The sequence below is a fragment of the Trachurus trachurus genome (assembly GCF_905171665.1).
Source record: "Trachurus trachurus genome assembly, chromosome: 4".
Lineage (NCBI taxonomy): Eukaryota > Metazoa > Chordata > Actinopteri > Carangiformes > Carangidae > Trachurus > Trachurus trachurus.
Window position 1 is genome coordinate 15,589,002 of NC_139898.1, and position 17,219 is coordinate 15,606,220.

Genomic DNA, 17,219 nt, shown 5'->3' on the forward strand with positions numbered 1-17,219 from the left:
GTGTGTGTGTGTTTCAGTGTGTGAGAGCGATACCCCTCTACTCACTCTAATAACTGTCAACAAAAATCTCTGCCATCTTTTTCAGTTCCGGTTCTGGTTCTGTGTCTAGCACCCCTTTGCTTGTTTGGTGCTGCAATTAGTTGCCAGTTTGAATCCTCAGGATGCAAAGCACTGAACCTCCAACTGCACAAGGCCTCTGCTGTATAACACAGTTTTAAAGTGAATGCATGCTGCAGTGAGAAGGCGATGCATGATGTTAATGGAAAAAAGGATGCATGCCCAGTCAACTTTAACTCGAAAGAGAAAAAAGTCATAAAAAAATGATTTTGTGGCAACAACAAGAGTGCAGCGGCTCTGCCTTCTTTATACTTCCTATGACTGGTTGTTCCTGAGGTTGAGAATCCAAATGTTTCTACTGTTGAACTAAAATATCTGTGTGAAATTTTGTATAATTTTCCAAGTGTGTGCCTGCATTACAGTGCTTCATGTGTTATGATAGCAGACGTAAGCTGTGTTCAGACTCATTTAAAGTTAAAACACTTAATTGATAGTTGGATCAAAAGAAATGGCAGTGTACATTTCGAGCTAAACATGCCAACAGTACCTAATTCCAGCTTCGCACTTGTGAGGATTTTATGCTTTTTGTTTATTGTAACATTCATTTATTTTTATATTTTGGGTTTTGGACTGCCACAGTAAAGTAACCACATGATTAATCTTTAAAACAGGCAGATCACTTGAGGATAAAAAACATAAATAACATTTAGCAACAGTTACACATTTTGTGTTTCATTTTGATTTCATATCTGACAAGTTCAGTATCTTTTTTGAGTAAGTTTCACATCCATCATACGTGAAGCACTTAGTTATATGCTTTGTTTTTGTACATGAAGTGATTTTGGGCACAGCCATGCTGTATGTTTAAATGCCTCACTGCCCTAATACTCTGTGTATACGGCTGCCGATTACCCTCCTTTATTTTCAAGAGTAAGAGTGTGTGTACATATCACACAGACACACAATCCTGGAGCTTATCTGTGTTCCATGCTTTCTAATTGGACCGCTCTCCCCTCTGTGAACAGTTTAAGGTAAATATTTGTAGCCAATGACGTACTAATCACCCACTGATTGGGGCTGCAGGCGTAGAGCTGTTCAATGAAAACAGCCATTCCAGCTTCTTCTCTCTCTCTCTCATCTAATGCCCCCCATCCCCATCCCCCATTCCTCTTTCTCTCCATGCAATCAGCCTCCTTCTTTCTCTATTCTGTTGGCTCATTTTTCCACTTCCACGTTATCTCTCTCTCTCCCTCCCTGTGTCCTCTCCCTCTGTTTTCCCTCAGTGCACTTGGCCTTGCTCTTTTGCTCTCTCTCTCTGCCCTCCTTCTCATTCTCTCTCATTTCTCTCTCCTTCTTGCTCTATCTCTCTGCCCTGCTTCTCTCCCAGAATCTCCCTCCACCCTGCCTCTCTTTTCTTTTCTTGCTCAGTCTTGTTTTTTCCTCCCTCCGCCCTCTCCCTCTCCTCTGGGCAGCATGCCAGCACCTCTTCCCTGGCTCTGAGCCAAGTCTTCTCCTCCTCCTCTTCGCCTCCTCCTCCCCCTCCCTCCCTTCCTCTATCCCCCTTGCCTCTGATTGATGGCCCCTCTATTCTGGAAGGAGAGGAAGGGAAACAGAGAGAGAGAGAGAGGGAGAGGGAGAGAGGAAGAGGGAGCAGCAAAGCACACACAAGGACCGAACACACTTGCACAAAAAACATTAAAAGACACACACGCACGCACCTAAGAACTGTGCACACAAACTACACACACACACTCAATATCATGCTCACAAAAACCACACGCACACGCATGCACGCACACACACACAAACGCAACAAGGGCACACAGAAAACCAATCCAAACAGAGCAGAGGAGAACACACATACAATGAGCTGTGTGCAGAGCAAGCAGAGCCTCCCAGCATGAGCCCAACAAACACATGCACACGCGCGCACGCGAACACAGGAACACAAACGAACACACACACACACACACACACACACACACACACACACACACACACACACACACACACACACACACACACACACACACACACACATAAAGACACAGATTCAACCTTCAGTGCAGAACCAATACAAGATAGGCAGCAGACCAGACAGCAGAAATATTTAGAATGAAAAATACAGACAGACAGCTCACTTCTACTCAACTAACACACACACACACACACACACAGGTGCATGGATATCCAGTACAGTTACAGATATGTTGATAACTTTACACAAACGTACATATGCAAGGACACAGATGCATGGTCCATGCACATGGCTTTGCAACATTCACACATGCAAAAATACACCTACAGTACTGTACACACATGGGATTTTTATAAAGCACAAAATCTGTGCACCACAGTTGGGGTTGTAGTTGTACAACCAACAAGATCTCTCTCTCACTCTCTCCGGCTATATTATACACTAAGCTATTAGTCATATTCACACTGTGCCAGCTCACCAGCTTTCATTGACAGACTGCATACGGCTTTAAACTCATGTCACCCGCAATGCAATCGGACACAAAGTAGCCAGAGTAGCAAAGCCAGCTTCACTGTATGAATGCATGCAAAATAAAAGACTTGCATCATTGTTATATGCATCTCATTGTCTTTGTACATGTATGTGTGAGAAGGGATGGAGCATTCATGCACAAACTCTGGTGCAGTACAACACAGTTTCTCAAACTTGCCTTCATGTCACAGGCTGTGCTTGAATTGGACGGCACACTGGAGCGTCTGACTTTTGCCCACATCGGTACTCATATTTCTTTTGCAGTACCTGTACGTCTTGGTGAATGCAGGTACAGAATACAAAACTCTCTAACATAAAACAAGACCAAGTCAAAACATCCTTATAGGAAATGGATTCAGAAAGCCAAAAGGAAAAAGAAGACTCCAACTCTGAGGAACTTACCCTAGAGTAAGGAAAGATCTTTGAGTTTCAATTTCCCTGTGACGTTCTGTGTTGCATGCTAACACGATTTAATATCATGATTACAATCTTAAATATCTGAACCGAATTTTATGGCAATCCAAATAATTGTTAGGACATCTCACCCAAAATCACAAACCTCATGGTGGCACTGGAGGAAAATTTAAGGAATAACCACAGACACTGGGATTACTCATCTGGAAAATATTCATATCTGCAGAAAACTTCAAGGCGGTCAATGTAAAAGTTGTTGAGATATTTCAGTCTGGAATAAAGTGATGAACTGACTGACCAGCAGACCAACAATCTCATCCTGCTGCTAAATACTTTATCCTTCAATCATTCCTTTCTAACTGTAAAAGCAAATTAATTTATTTCATGATTTCAAAAGTAACTACTTGCGCATATGCTCCTCATGACTACATGCACTTTTCAAAGAGCAGTATTTCACACTCGGATGTACAGCACACATACCTGCATATGTTATCTCAGATAAAGGCCACATGCTGTGCAGCTGCTTGTTCCGAGCACTGGCAACTTATTTGTTCCAATTCAAGCAGCGGTCACAGAACATGGTAGCACACGTAGCTGCTATCACACACATGCACACACGTTCACACTCACACACACACACGCACACAAGCCAGTCAGTCTGTGTAGCGACTCAGAGCTCCTTTGCCAGCGTGACAAAGCTATTACTCTAAAAGGCTAGCTCCCTGGGAATTTAATCACTCGTTTTCTCAGCTCATCTTTCTCTCTCTCTCCCTCTCCCTCTCTCTCTTCACTGTTTTTGTCATTCCTAAAGGGTTATATCACACTCTCCCTTCTCTCTCTCTCTCTCTCTCTCTCTCTCTCTCTCTCTCTCTCTCTCTCTCTCTATGCCTTGTTATTCACAAATGAGCTCTGTTACACATGTATGCACAGGCATACACACATGGCACGCGGAGAGAAATGAGGGAAGGAAAGCGAGGGAGAGACATCAAAGCTGAACAGACAAACACACAGCACAGATGCTACATGTGCAAAGAGGGACTGCATAGACCACTGATCAGAGAGTACAAACACATATTATAAACACACACAAAGTCCTTTGACCTCTCCAAAGCCTGTTCCAGTTGACCCACATATGCAGGCCTGTCCTAATCCAGCCCTTTAAATGAAACCAGTTAGGAAAAAAAAAATACAACTCAAACCACAACTATGGGATTATGGACAGACTGGGTGGTGGAAACGCAGGAGAGAGAAAAAATATTGAGACAGAGGGGATGGAGAGAGTGAGATTGAGAGAGGAAAAAGGAGAGGAGCCCAATCCTATTATGAACCAAAGCGGTGAGTTGAAAATGAAGGCATCTCTCACTCGCACTCTGTGCCTCTCCCTCTCTTTCTCATTCTCGTTAAACTCTCTCCCCTCTCCCAAATGAGATGAGGATTCAGGTCACAACTTCAGCCAAATATACCAATGTATGCACGCTCACACACACCGCACACATGCACAAACACATGCATAAAAAGGCTAGACAGCCCCAGCTAATTAGGCGAGGATAAGCTCATGCACAAGCACACACACACACACACACACACACACACACACACACACACACACAGACTTTTTATGCAACGCAAACAGATAAACATTCTCTCATGTGATCTCCCTTGTACTCTGTCTTAATCTTCCTCAGACCCTGCTTCTCTTTTATTGATTTTCTCAGTGTATGTCTTCACTTTGTTCACTCCTTCCCATCTTTTTCCTTTCAGTTTTCACTTTCTTTTCAGCTCAGTTTAAGGTTTTTTTTTTCATTAGTATGACTGGTAGGAAATACTAACATTGTTTGTAATATAGCACGAACTACAGCACACAAAAAGACCGCACAAGAAAGACTTCTCTCTTTTCTGTCACACAAAAAACACACAGGCACACACACACATACTGTACTCCCACACTCTCAGCCTCATATGTGTGGTGGTGAAATGAAAGGAGGGAGCAGGAAGGAAGGACAGCCAGCTGCTTCATCTGTCCTCAGGAGTCCACAGGGGAAACAGTCTGGCTGCTGAGCATCCTGACTATCAAACACAGCTTCCTATAATATCCTGCCTGGTCTGTGAGCTTTGCAGCCTTTCCATCTAACATTCTGATACAGTATGTAAAGGCTATATATATATATGCTAAGACTGACCCTTACAATATCCTGTCTATAGGGTGTGAACTTGACATGCTTACCTTCAGCTGAAGTTTTTTATTGCGGCATACAGAAAGTATGCTGTTGTTGAAATGTCAACACACACCTTCAATTATATCCTGACTTCTATCGATTTCAAGACCCAAGGTTTTGCAAAGGGACTAAGAAACCCTGGTTAATAAGTAATTTGCTATATAGTGTGTATTATCCAAGTCCTGTGTTGGTGTTTTATGCCTGGCTTTATCAATTTTCAGCTGCTAATTTCCAGGCTTTCATCTCATGCTGTTATTATCTTAAATGGCTTAAAAATTAGTAACCAGCGAGAGCTTCACTATCCAGCTCAAGGACATGCTGACACACACTGACACTTTCCAGTAATGGGATGCTGCCTGTTAAATTATTATGGAGGACATTTAAAAAAAAAAATGACATTGAAAGGTACAAGAATTCAATCCTCGGCCATTTGCATGCTAAAAAACTTATTCACATTTATCAAACACTTACAGGTCTGAAACTATTCATGATCAAATTATTCAAGGTGATATTTGATACTTGATACAGGATGATGAGGACTCTTCCTTGCCTGTAACACTGGTTCACAGTATGTCACTTCTTGAACAAAGACATTGGCAGAAACAAATCAACAGCGCAAGAAAAACAGCACAGTTTAAGTTGGGTGACAGATTGTATTCCTCTTGTTGAATCTACATGAGCCCAAACAGGTTACAGGCTGTATGGTGACTTGTACCCGCACCCAAAGTGTACAGAGGTAAGTGTTTGCGCACTTAAAGCGAATTTCAAAGCCAGTTTTCACATGGAACCTCAGCATCTCCTAGACGCAGTCCTTCTGCTACAGTATGATTTATATATCATGCTACAAGTGCTAATAAAGAGGTTTTTAAAAAAGACAATCAGCCAATAGATTTTTCTTGCTTCTTCTCTCATCAACAGTGGTTATTACATAACTGTCAGTTGTAATAGGACATTGGACATTATATATATATATATATACACATATATATATATATATATATATATATATATATATATATATATATATATATATATATATATATATATATATATATATATATATATATATATATATACACATATATAAATTCAAGTGTGCTATCCACCTAGATAGCTCTTGTAGCATGGAATATTACAGCTGTGAGCCAGCTTTCAGGATTCTCCAGGTTCCTGCTGTCTGCACCCTTGCTGCCCGTCAGCCTTGTTGCCTAGCATCCTGCTGCATCACGCTACTAAAATGTAACAAATATGTAACTATCCAAGCTCCCTAACATCAAGAATTTCTCCTGCAAACCTAAATTGGTGTCACAGCGTGTAACCTCATGTAAAAAGCACATCTTGTTTGAAGGGTTTTAACCTTTTAAATCCACTGTATTTCAATCACCCAACCACGCAGGCTTGACTCAGACAGCTTGCTACTTGGTTCCTTGGGATATCGATTTCTAAATAAATCAGAGAGACATTTATACACACCTAAAAGCGGTAATCATTGTACACACATAATCATATTGAATTAACAACACAGAGTCATCCAAATTGGACTCAAAGACCGGATTTTCCTGTTTCTACTGATAAGACTGTGGAGGAGAGTAACTATATGATGCAACATGTGTTTTTCATGCACTGCTCTTTCTTTTCCAGGTAAAATTTAAACACTGATATGTGCTGTTTATTTCTGATGAGATGGTGGTGTGCTGCATTTATAGTGGAGGTGTAATGATGTTGCCTTGCAGTCGTCTGACCACTTTTTTGGGATGCACTGTCAGGTCCCAACCCAGTCATTGAGAAACACTTACCTAGGCAGTTATTGAAATGCTGCCACAGTAGCTTCCCTGCTGGCCCCGGGGGTTTAGTGAGGACAGTATCCCGGCAAAGAAATAATGGACCCTACTGCTGAATACACCCATTACCTCCCAAACTGCCAAGATGTACAGTACAGTATACAGATGCGACTAGTATGGCAAAATACATACATTTCACTGCAAGATGGACGTAGGCTAATAAATGTGTTACCATTTACACATTCAAGGTCATTTATTTTGGTGAGCCAGCAAATGAAATAGCATGCATCGGACCTGCACAGACAACCCATAAGCAAACACTGTGTAACATCATTCTGTGACATTACTGTAGAGAGCAAGGTATTTCTTTTAGTTATATATGAGAGAAAATTTACTGGCATTTTGTGATAGGAAATGATGGGCCTGCTGTATATACTTCAGCATACTGAAACTGTAAAACATCAGTTTGTTATACCTGCAGCAGTTAGCTGCACAGTTAACTATGCGTAACAGTTTCCTCAAGTAATAAAGCCTCTCGACACCCACACAAGAATTTTAATTACTTGGGCCGATAAGACATCTGGTCACACTGAAACTGGGTGGAGCTACGCTGTCAATTATGAGGTCCCAAAAACACATTATGCAGCAATAAGATTAATAACAGGGAAAGTTGTCCCACCCAGGCAGGGGGAACAAAACAAATAGCCAGAATGTTTGAACTGTAGCACAAATTCTTGTCCCGAAAACTGCCAAGACAAATAATCACGTTTCAAGAACCATATTCAGAGCAAGCTTACACAGACCACTATAAACTTTCATCTTCAAAGTCCTGGAACTGAAAGTCTTCATGAGCAGCCAATACCGATTCTGAAAATGATCAATCTGTGTCCATATTTCTAATATCTGAGTGGATCGGAGCTGACTTACTTTTAACTACTGCTCATGTGCCGCACCGCAAAAATCACAGGATTTTTGTAATTGTTTTTACTGGCGACAGAGATGGTAAGCCATCAAGTACAGGAAATGACATGCATTGCTTCTCTTATGAAATGTGGTTACTTTTTAATTAGTGGCGCGTCATCCTGCTGCCAGCGTTGGTGTTGCTCTGTTTGGGACTGTTCAAGTCGACTACATTTAAGATGGGTTCTAATTACACCCAGGTCTATTCAGATTACTTCTGATTATCCTCAAGTCCCTTCCCATATATTTCCTTCATGATTCCCCTTGTGTAGACATCTACCTGACATGCACCAAAAATGTATGTTGATCACAGAGTTTAGCTGCACTTGTCTTCTACTAGCAGTGAGCAGCTGTGGGCTCTGTGCCTTGCTTAATGGGCCTTTGAAGTTGAACTGCTGATGGAGGGAAAATCATATCTCATTCACTTCCTGCCTTTCACATTTTAACATTTTTTCCCAGGCTGTTCTCTGGTCACAAGTTTTTTGGCCCGCTGCTGCGTCTTGCTGGACACGGGTCTAACAGAGCCTCTATTCTTCGGCACCTTCCGCCATCATCCTGTTATCCCACTGCTAGAATCAGCTGTCAATACAAAACCTGCTTCAATCTATTCACATACAGATCATCATTGTATCTTTAAGCTACCCTCTGCCAAGCACTGTCATTCAGACAGTATATGTCTGAATTACAAAGTCGCTGAATATACATGTTGTGCCTCTGCACATAGTGGAGGATACAGGCAATAACTATCCAGGCCCCAGAAGTGCTATATCAATGAATATAGAACAACCACAGAGAGCAGTGTAAAGTCCTTATAGCCTCCCTAGCTCCTCCTGGGGATACAGCAAGTATATATATGATATTATATGATAATGGAAGTGAACCAAGTGAGATAATGTGGCATGCACATGCATGTCTATGTGTTTCAATGAATCCATGCAGCTTAGAGGAGGAGGGGGGGGGTTAGCTTTCTTACACTTTCATATAGTTCAGATAGAATCATCTGCAAAGGTGAAAGAGACAGAAGGAGGAAAGATGGGAGAGAAATATAGAGGAAATGAAGGAGATCAAGACAGGGAAATGGGGAAAGGGGGGTGGGGGCAAAAGAGAGAGAGAGGGAGTAAAAGAAAAACGCAGAAGAGGCTGAAAGGAAGGGTAGGAAGGCATGAGATTACTGTTACAGCTCAATTAATGCCGGGACATGAGATGACCCAGCCACTGATAATGACAGAGCGCACGTTAGAGAAAGAGACAGAGGAGGGGAGAAAGGCAATAGCTGTGATCTCGACAGGATGTTAGGAGGAAGCTGGAGGGGGGAGAAGGAGGAGGAGGAGGAGGAGAGGAAATAAGAGCAGATACTGTTAAATCTATTCATGATTCATTATTTCTCACTGCGACTCAAAGCTGCCCTCCCTCCCTTGATGTCTCTCTCTCTCTCTTCCTATCCCTCTATTTCTCCAGCTGCCCTCCCCCTTCTTTCTTTCCTCTTCCCTCCATTGCTTTTCTTTTCTTGGCTCTCATTTTCATCTCCATCTCTCTATCCTCCCCCCCCCCCCCCTCATCTGTTCTGAGGTCTTTATCTGTCTCTTCTAAGGCTCCATCCTTCCTGTTTACCCTCTTCTCTTTCATCCGTTCAATTAATCTCTATCTCCTCTTTTCCTCTCATCCCTGCTCTCACACTTTTTCCAGCCCCCCCTCCCCATTTCTTAGTTTTTTCTCTCTTAACTGCCTTTTTTTTCCTCCACCCTGCTCTCTTTTTTCTTGCGGTCTCTTATATCTTCAGAGTCCTCATCTTTTTAAATGATCTTTCTTCCTTTTTTCAAACTATCCCACTCACTTTACCATCCCCTCTCTCCCTTTGTGACGCCCTCTTTTCCTCAGCCTCTCTTTTCGTGCTTTCCTTACACCATTTCTTTTTTTCCATCTCTCTATTTGATACCTATATCAGTTCCTTCATTTTATATTGTATCATACTATCTCCCTACCTTCTTTTTTTATTCTATTTCTGTCAATTTCCGCTTCTCTGTTTCCCTTTCTATCTGTGATACAGTAAGTTCTCTTTTACTATCTGTCTCATATGTCTCTCTCTGACTTTCCTTCTTCCACTCAACCCTTTATACCAACCGTCTTGGGGTTTTTTATGCTCTTTTCTCCCTGTTGCTCAAACATCTGTTTTATTTCCCTATACCTTTCCTCTCCCATATTCCCCTCTGCTCACTCTTCTCATATCCTTATTCACTGGTTCCTGACATAAGGCTTCTCCTTTTTCATTTATTTCTCTCTTTGCATTCCCCTGACTGTACATCTTTGGTCTCCTTCTGTCATCCTCACAACCTATTCCTTCCCTCTCTTCCTATTTTCCACACTCTCCCCCCCTTGGCTTCCCTCCTCCACCTCTCTCCATCTCTCAGAGGTGCAGCCAGCACCCCAGTCCATTTCTTCTTTTTGGCGACAAGAGCTGACAGTCCAACTCTGCCTCGCTTTGTTGCCAGCTCTCTCTCTCTCTCCCTTCCTCTCTTCTTCTCTGTTTTCTCCCTGCATTTCACTTTCTTTTCTTCTTTATCTCTGTTCCCTTTCTACCTTTCCAGTGTCGGGTGATAGTCTCTCTTCTTGGGAGTTAAAGAACAAATTTTACTGCATTTTGCTTGGTTATTCCAACTAAATTTAAAATGGATCGCATTTTAGTAGCATATTAGAATTTCTGGCAATAACTACTCACTTTTTTTTGTAGCGAAGGCATTTACATATTGTTGTTGCTTAATTTATTTTGAGTGTTATTATCTAAATGTTAAATTCCCCTGTTGATGACCAATGAAGCACTACCTATCATCAACTGTTGTGTGACATTATAAACAGTGAAAACAGCAAAATACAGCAGCACGACTTCAGTAAAGAGTCCCTGTAGTTTGGTTCAACTTTTTTTAAGGATGAAAACATTAGGTTGTAATACGACAAATACTCCGCTCAGTTCCTTTCCTTCTCTCTTTCTAATTGTGTCTGTTTGTCTCTCACCCTCTCTTTGTGATTATAGCTCCATCATTAGATATGTCTGCTGTGTGGTTTAGGATTTGATCTATAACAACTGTCAGTTTTGCGCATGTGTTATGCTTTTGTGTGCAACAATTTAAACATAAATTCTCCTGTCCTAAAAAGTGGCTCATATCTTCAGTCTGAGTCCACAGCTAAATTTGGAATTTAGAAGAAGACAAAAAACACTATAGGAGCAGAGAGAACCGTTTTCGACAATTTTTGTTTCAAACATAACATTATCGTCTAGTCTAAGGCAGAAAAAAAGTGAAAGTGAGGGCAGTCCAGAGCTGCATATGTTCCTGAGTCATCTGCATATTCCGTCCTCTTTTAAGGTGCATTGCAACTTTTTGCAAGCTACATGTTACGTAACCTTTTCCACATATAATGCTTCATCTTGAATCACATCATGTCTTGCAAACATTGACGGTGCCTTATCTCAGTCACACACAATAACCTCACCTACCGACAGATGCAGCGTCAGATAGTGCAATTGCAATTATTTGCTTTTCCATTCACAAATATGAACCTGATAAAGTTTAAATCAAATTTTGGATTTTATTCAGAATGGCTGTATGACAACAATGATGCATCTTGCTCATAGCCCTGGATGACTGATTCATAGTTGGTTGTGGTATATTGTTTTATGTAGTTTTGTTGTATTAGCCTGAAGCTGTTGCTTTATTCCTTATCATAAATTATGTGCAAATACTCTGTTGCAAGAACTAGGAGCAGATTCTTCTTCTTATAAATGTTTTAAGATAATCAAATGATGCATGCTAATATAGCATGTTAATATATATGATACCGATCTATTTAAATTTGCCCTGATTGTACTCAAACTTGCCTTGCATCATCCCTAACTTCGACTACAAGCACAGGACTTAACTTCAGCCAGCGCTGGAGTCTGGAGCAAGTATATACACTGCACTCTGTATTTGGACAGAAACTCACTGTTTGATGTGTCTGTGCTATAATTACCTTGATAGCTAAATGACACAATGATTATGAGGTTAAAGTGCAGAGTGCAGAGGCATTCATTTGAAGGCGTTTTAAGAGATTGTTTCAAACAATGAGCTGCTTTCTAAATGTGTATCTTGGGCATGTTGGGAGCTCATTGTGAAACGTAAAAAAAAAAAAAAATCCCCTCTCGCCTTACATGACAGAGTCAACTGAGAGCAACAGAGAGGGAGTTAGCATGACAGATAAAGAGAGGGAGCAAGAGACAGAGAGGAAGAGAGAGTCACCTGAAAGGCGCGCCATTCAACTGGATAATGACTCTGTCTATCTGCATGGAGGTCTGTCAGCGCAGCCAAACAGATCTCACGTCTGTCTGCCTTTTGTCTGAATTTCCGTCTGGATATTTATCTGAGTGTGTGCCTGTCTTTCTGTCTGCCTTCCTTTCCCGCAGTGTGACCCAGACAGCGAATTAGCAGCAAGTGTGGAGACGCTGACATCTGAGTACACACACTGCTCATCACACATGTTTTCATTCAAAAAAACTGGATCTCAGTGAGAACGGGATGATACACAATTCACATTGACTTCCTTGGGCATTTTACCAACAAGTCCTAATAATCGATGCTGAGGATAATATATATTTTGTGGACATCTAGTGTCAGGTAAACTCAGTCTGTCACCACCGGACCTGTAAAACATACATTGACCACCATTGCAGGATAGACACTGACAACTGTATCAGTCGGTGAACAGCCCCTCCTCTATGTACACACACTGTATTAAAGCATGATCATGCAAGGGGAAAGGTTGCTGTTGATTTTCCCTGCAGAGAATAGGGCTGGCAAAGCTGCTTGTCAATATCAACCGCCCCTGCAAGTGGATAATGTTAATGTTAATTCTTTAACTCTGACTATGAATGTTCGCTCCCTCAGTGCACATGAATATTGAAAAAATAGTTTCAAAAGGGCCGTGCTGAGAAGGCACAGTGACAGCATGAACCAGAGGTATTAGCAAAACAGAGCACCTCGAAACAAAGTTGAACAGTTGAACTAGTGTGATAAGCTATAAATATTCTATTCATTTAGAGCATTTCCAGGCGACAAGTGGTGCTGCTGCTGTGGCAGGTGAAGCAGCAACAGAAGCTTAGGAAAGGATAGCAGCTAATGAAGAGAGAGAGGGAGAGATGTAGGAGAGGAGGAGGGAAACTGCTGCCAACATGCTGCTGCGGGAACCGCGAGGACTGAAGCAACAGGTGAGATTGACAGCAAAACAAAACAAGGTAGAACCTCACCACCAACATCACTGGAGTGGATGGATTGGAAAATATTGTCATTTATCCATAATTCCTATGTCTGACTGTGCTACAGTCACTACAGTTGACCAATTGTCACATCACTTGTTTCTTCTCTCAGCTACAGTAGACAATGCTTGATTTGCTCAATAATATAAACTCTGTGGTCGACATATAGTCCACATATAAGCATTTCATCAACAGAGACACAAAACCTTAAAAAAGGTTGACTACTCTGCTTATTTTTTCTGACTTTCTATGCTGCGGAGTACAACTGAAGTAAACTGGAGTGCTGGACAGAGAAACTTACTAAAAGTAATAAAATCAGCCATCTATTGCTCACTGTTATAATTCAGTTATTATTAGTCGACCAAAAAGAAGAAAGAAAAGATCAAGTCCTTTTTATTGTTATTAATCACTCTGTTTCTGATGTTACATTATTTTTCTCCGGCTCTCATCATCTTACGACAGAAATGTACGCTGAAACTAAACCTGCTTCATCCTCCTAATATAGTGGACATTAAGTGACCAGAAATATAGAAATGTGTGTATGACGTGATACAGTGCCAGACAGCCACTCTGGACTAAATACTATTGTGTGAATACAAAACATAAAAGAGGACAGCATCAAGAAAATGTAGCGCAACCCACTTGCACATAATGACACACTGGCGTACAATGTTTGTGTGCGTAAAATAACACGTTCACCTCCTCCCGCCTACTCATTAAATGCAACTTCTGCACACAAAGTGAGACACACACAAGCTCCACATACACCAGCACCAGTTTGTCAATGTGCAGAAGGAAAACAAAACAAAAAACACAGAATGGTCTTTCTTACCTGCTTGTGCATCTCAATATTGAGACCGTAGGACATTTCATAGTACTGTGGAGACAAAAACAGATGACAGAGCTTCCTTAACATTTTATACGCAGCACACATTAACATTCAATATCTCCCGTTGAACATCTGTTGCTCTGTGTAGCTGCATATGCTGCTGTTTGTCACTGTGGTTCTAATGAAAGAAAGAAACTTGGAAGTGAGAAGATCGGAGAGAGAACGTACATGTGTGTGTGTGTGCGTGCGTGTGTGTGAGAGAGAGAGCATAATGCAGCAAGTTTGTGTGTGTCTGTATAGATAATGAGGTATTTATGTCTTGGTGTGAGTTATGTGCGATCACTGTCTCAGCATGTGTGTGTGTCTGTGTGGGTGTGAGGGGTTTTAACACTTAGATTGGTGTCTATGCACGGCTGCCAAATGAGCATGTGTGTATGTGTGTGTTTACTGAATTTTGTGTTTTCTGCCTCTGTTTTCATGTGTCTGTGTAGCCTATGTGTGTTGTATATTTGGTGGCCATCAGAATAATGAGCCAAACTCTGTGAATGTTAGCCAAGATGGCAGTGCACTGTGAGTCTGTGCAACACATGGGGCAAACAATGTATAAGCTCGTCTCGTACCTGGTACAATCTATCAGGCTGCTAAGGAAAAAAAAGCACAGAAAACACAGGACAGAGCTGGAATGCTACAACAAATAGGCCGGACCACATCTGGAGGTGATCTGGCTCGTGTTGTGACCAGACCTGAGTCAGGTGTAAATGCAATCTGCAAAGTGTGACCACAATTGTACGGAAGATGACGTCTACCACCCACAAGTTCAAAAAGTCACTTCACTCTGCCTCTTATGGCTAATTGCCAAACTCTACACACTCTCCTTTTCCCTGGCAAAGGAAAACTAATTACACTCCATAAAAGAGGATTGGACTTTGCTTGACCTGGGACAAACCATTTAGCACAGCTTCAGTCATCAGATGTTACTATCAAGATTAGAGTTGAAACAATTAGTTGATTAATCAATCAGGCTATCAGCAATTAAATGTATTGATTTTAAGCAAAACTGATGGGTTGTAGTGAAGTGTGTAAGTTCACATCATTCTATGCTGTTTTCATAAGTTCACAGTTTGTATGACTGATAAAACACTGTTGGTCTGACAAAACAAACTGCGAACATCAGCTTGGGCTTGTAATTCGGAGCAAGGGGCACTTCTTTCACTACTTTTTGACACTTTGTATCAATTAATGATGGAATAATCAACAGATCAATTTGAAAATAATCATAAGTTGCAGTACGAATCCACCAAATGTACTCACATTACATGTAGCCGCTATTACTGTAAGAGGTTCAGCAACACAGTGTATTTATGCCAAACATGTCATGTTGCAGTTTGAATGTGTCCGTTTTTGTTTCTCTGTGACACCAGTACATCAGACATACCCGTGTGTGTGTGTGTGTGCTTGTTAAATACCTTATGCTACCATCTCTGTGTGTTCTTCCTAAATGTGTTGCTCCCTCTCTCCTGCATGTGTGGGAGTCTGTGTGTGTGTGTGTGTGTGTGTGTGTGTGTGTGTGTGTGTGTGTGTGTGTGTGTGTGTGTGTGTGTGTGTGTGTGTGTGTGTGTGTGTGTGTGTGTGTGTGTGTGTGTGTGTGTGTGTGTGTGTGTGTGTGTGTGTGTGTGTCAGTAATGTGCTGTAATGCTGTTGGTGGCGAGTAGCAAACAGACAGTGAGGATCCGTCATGCTGACAAAGGCAGCCTCTGCCGCCGGATGAGCAACGCTCTGACTGATGAGAGCGAGACACGACTCTCTTCTTCTCTGTATTCTCTTGCTCATTTTCACTCTATCGCTCTCTTCCCTCTCTCCATTTATTCCCCACCTCATTCGGTCCCTCCCTCTCACTCCTATCTCTATCTTTCAGAGGTTGTCAGTCTGTCTTTTCTCTCTTTCAGTCTTCTCTCTGGTTATTCCCTTCCTTCTTTTTCCTGCTGTCAGACGTTCTTTCACTCTCCATTTCAGATAATCTTTCTATTTCCTGTCACCTTTTACTCACTTGCTATCCTTGTCTTTCTCTCACCATGTATATACTTTTATCTAAATTAAAATTCACCTTTTTGGCAAGAACATTATTAGGTACAGAACTGCAAGATCACACTGTACAACTTTTACACTACGAGTATAATATTAAAAAGCAGAACACTACATACTGAACAGCAGCGCTGTGCTACACACTACAGTGACATTATTACACTCCAGTCCCATATAGGGCAAAAAATTAGGTGAATAAATGAGTGCAGTCTATTCATTAAAAGAAGCATATTTCTGGCGAGAGGTTCTTTTACAATTAAATGTAATGTTGTTGTGAGAAGTGAAAATGAAAAAAGATAAAATAAGAACAAAAAGGCAGAGGACTTTAAAGGAGCTGGATACAGTTTCATGTGTTGTTTCACTGGTTTGCCCCTCAGGCTGCGACATGCTCTGACACATTTTGGTGCTTCAGTGGCAATGTCAGTTTTTCTTCCCCCAGAGTACATTTATATATTAAAATGTGGCTAATAAAAAGTGTGTCTTCCTTGTCATTTGAGTTTCAGTTGAGAAAACTGAACCAGAAGAAAAGACCTGGGTCATTTTAGAACATTTGACCAAACCAAAAATAAAATGTAAATAAAGTTTCCACCCCCTATATGATCCTGTCATTTTGCAATCAAGTAACCAACCAACTGACAGTGTGGATATATTCCATCGTTGGCCAGCTGAACATCACATGACTCACATGGGTTAGTTTCCCCTCTGGCGGGAGCTCTTTCAGAGAATTGGTGTAAACAGTTTCTGTTAAGGGGGACACTTACAGTGTTGGTAACAGTGCATTTCAAGCGCTCAGTTCACTGAGACCACCTGTCATGGTGCATTTCAAGTCTGTACTGTGGTTTCATGTGTAAACACAAAGCACCTAGGGTTTGCTTCGCCATTTGCCATTGTATTTTAGCTCTACTGTAGACAGACCACAAGCCATTACACTGGACCGCTTGAAAAAACATTTATTCTATATATAAGCAAAAGCTAAATATTTATATCTAATCCTTTTCTGTTAGTCCACTTTAATAGGACTGAGCTTGATTAGTTTCAAAAGGCGTACATGTGCAAACAGTCTAATAATCTCTCTGTCACTTCTAAG

At 41.3% G+C, this 17,219-nt stretch overlaps 1 protein-coding gene across 1 annotated transcript in view; it reads right to left on the bottom strand.

The window, feature by feature from the left end:
- Positions 1-17,219, bottom strand: part of tle2b (TLE family member 2, transcriptional corepressor b) — a 70,980-nt gene that overhangs the window by 29,564 nt on the left and 24,197 nt on the right. Inside the window, exon 4 of the mRNA XM_083970390.1 lies at positions 14,054-14,098. Within this exon, the coding sequence (XP_083826516.1) occupies positions 14,054-14,098 (45 nt within the window). The remainder of the gene's footprint in view (positions 1-14,053; positions 14,099-17,219) is intronic.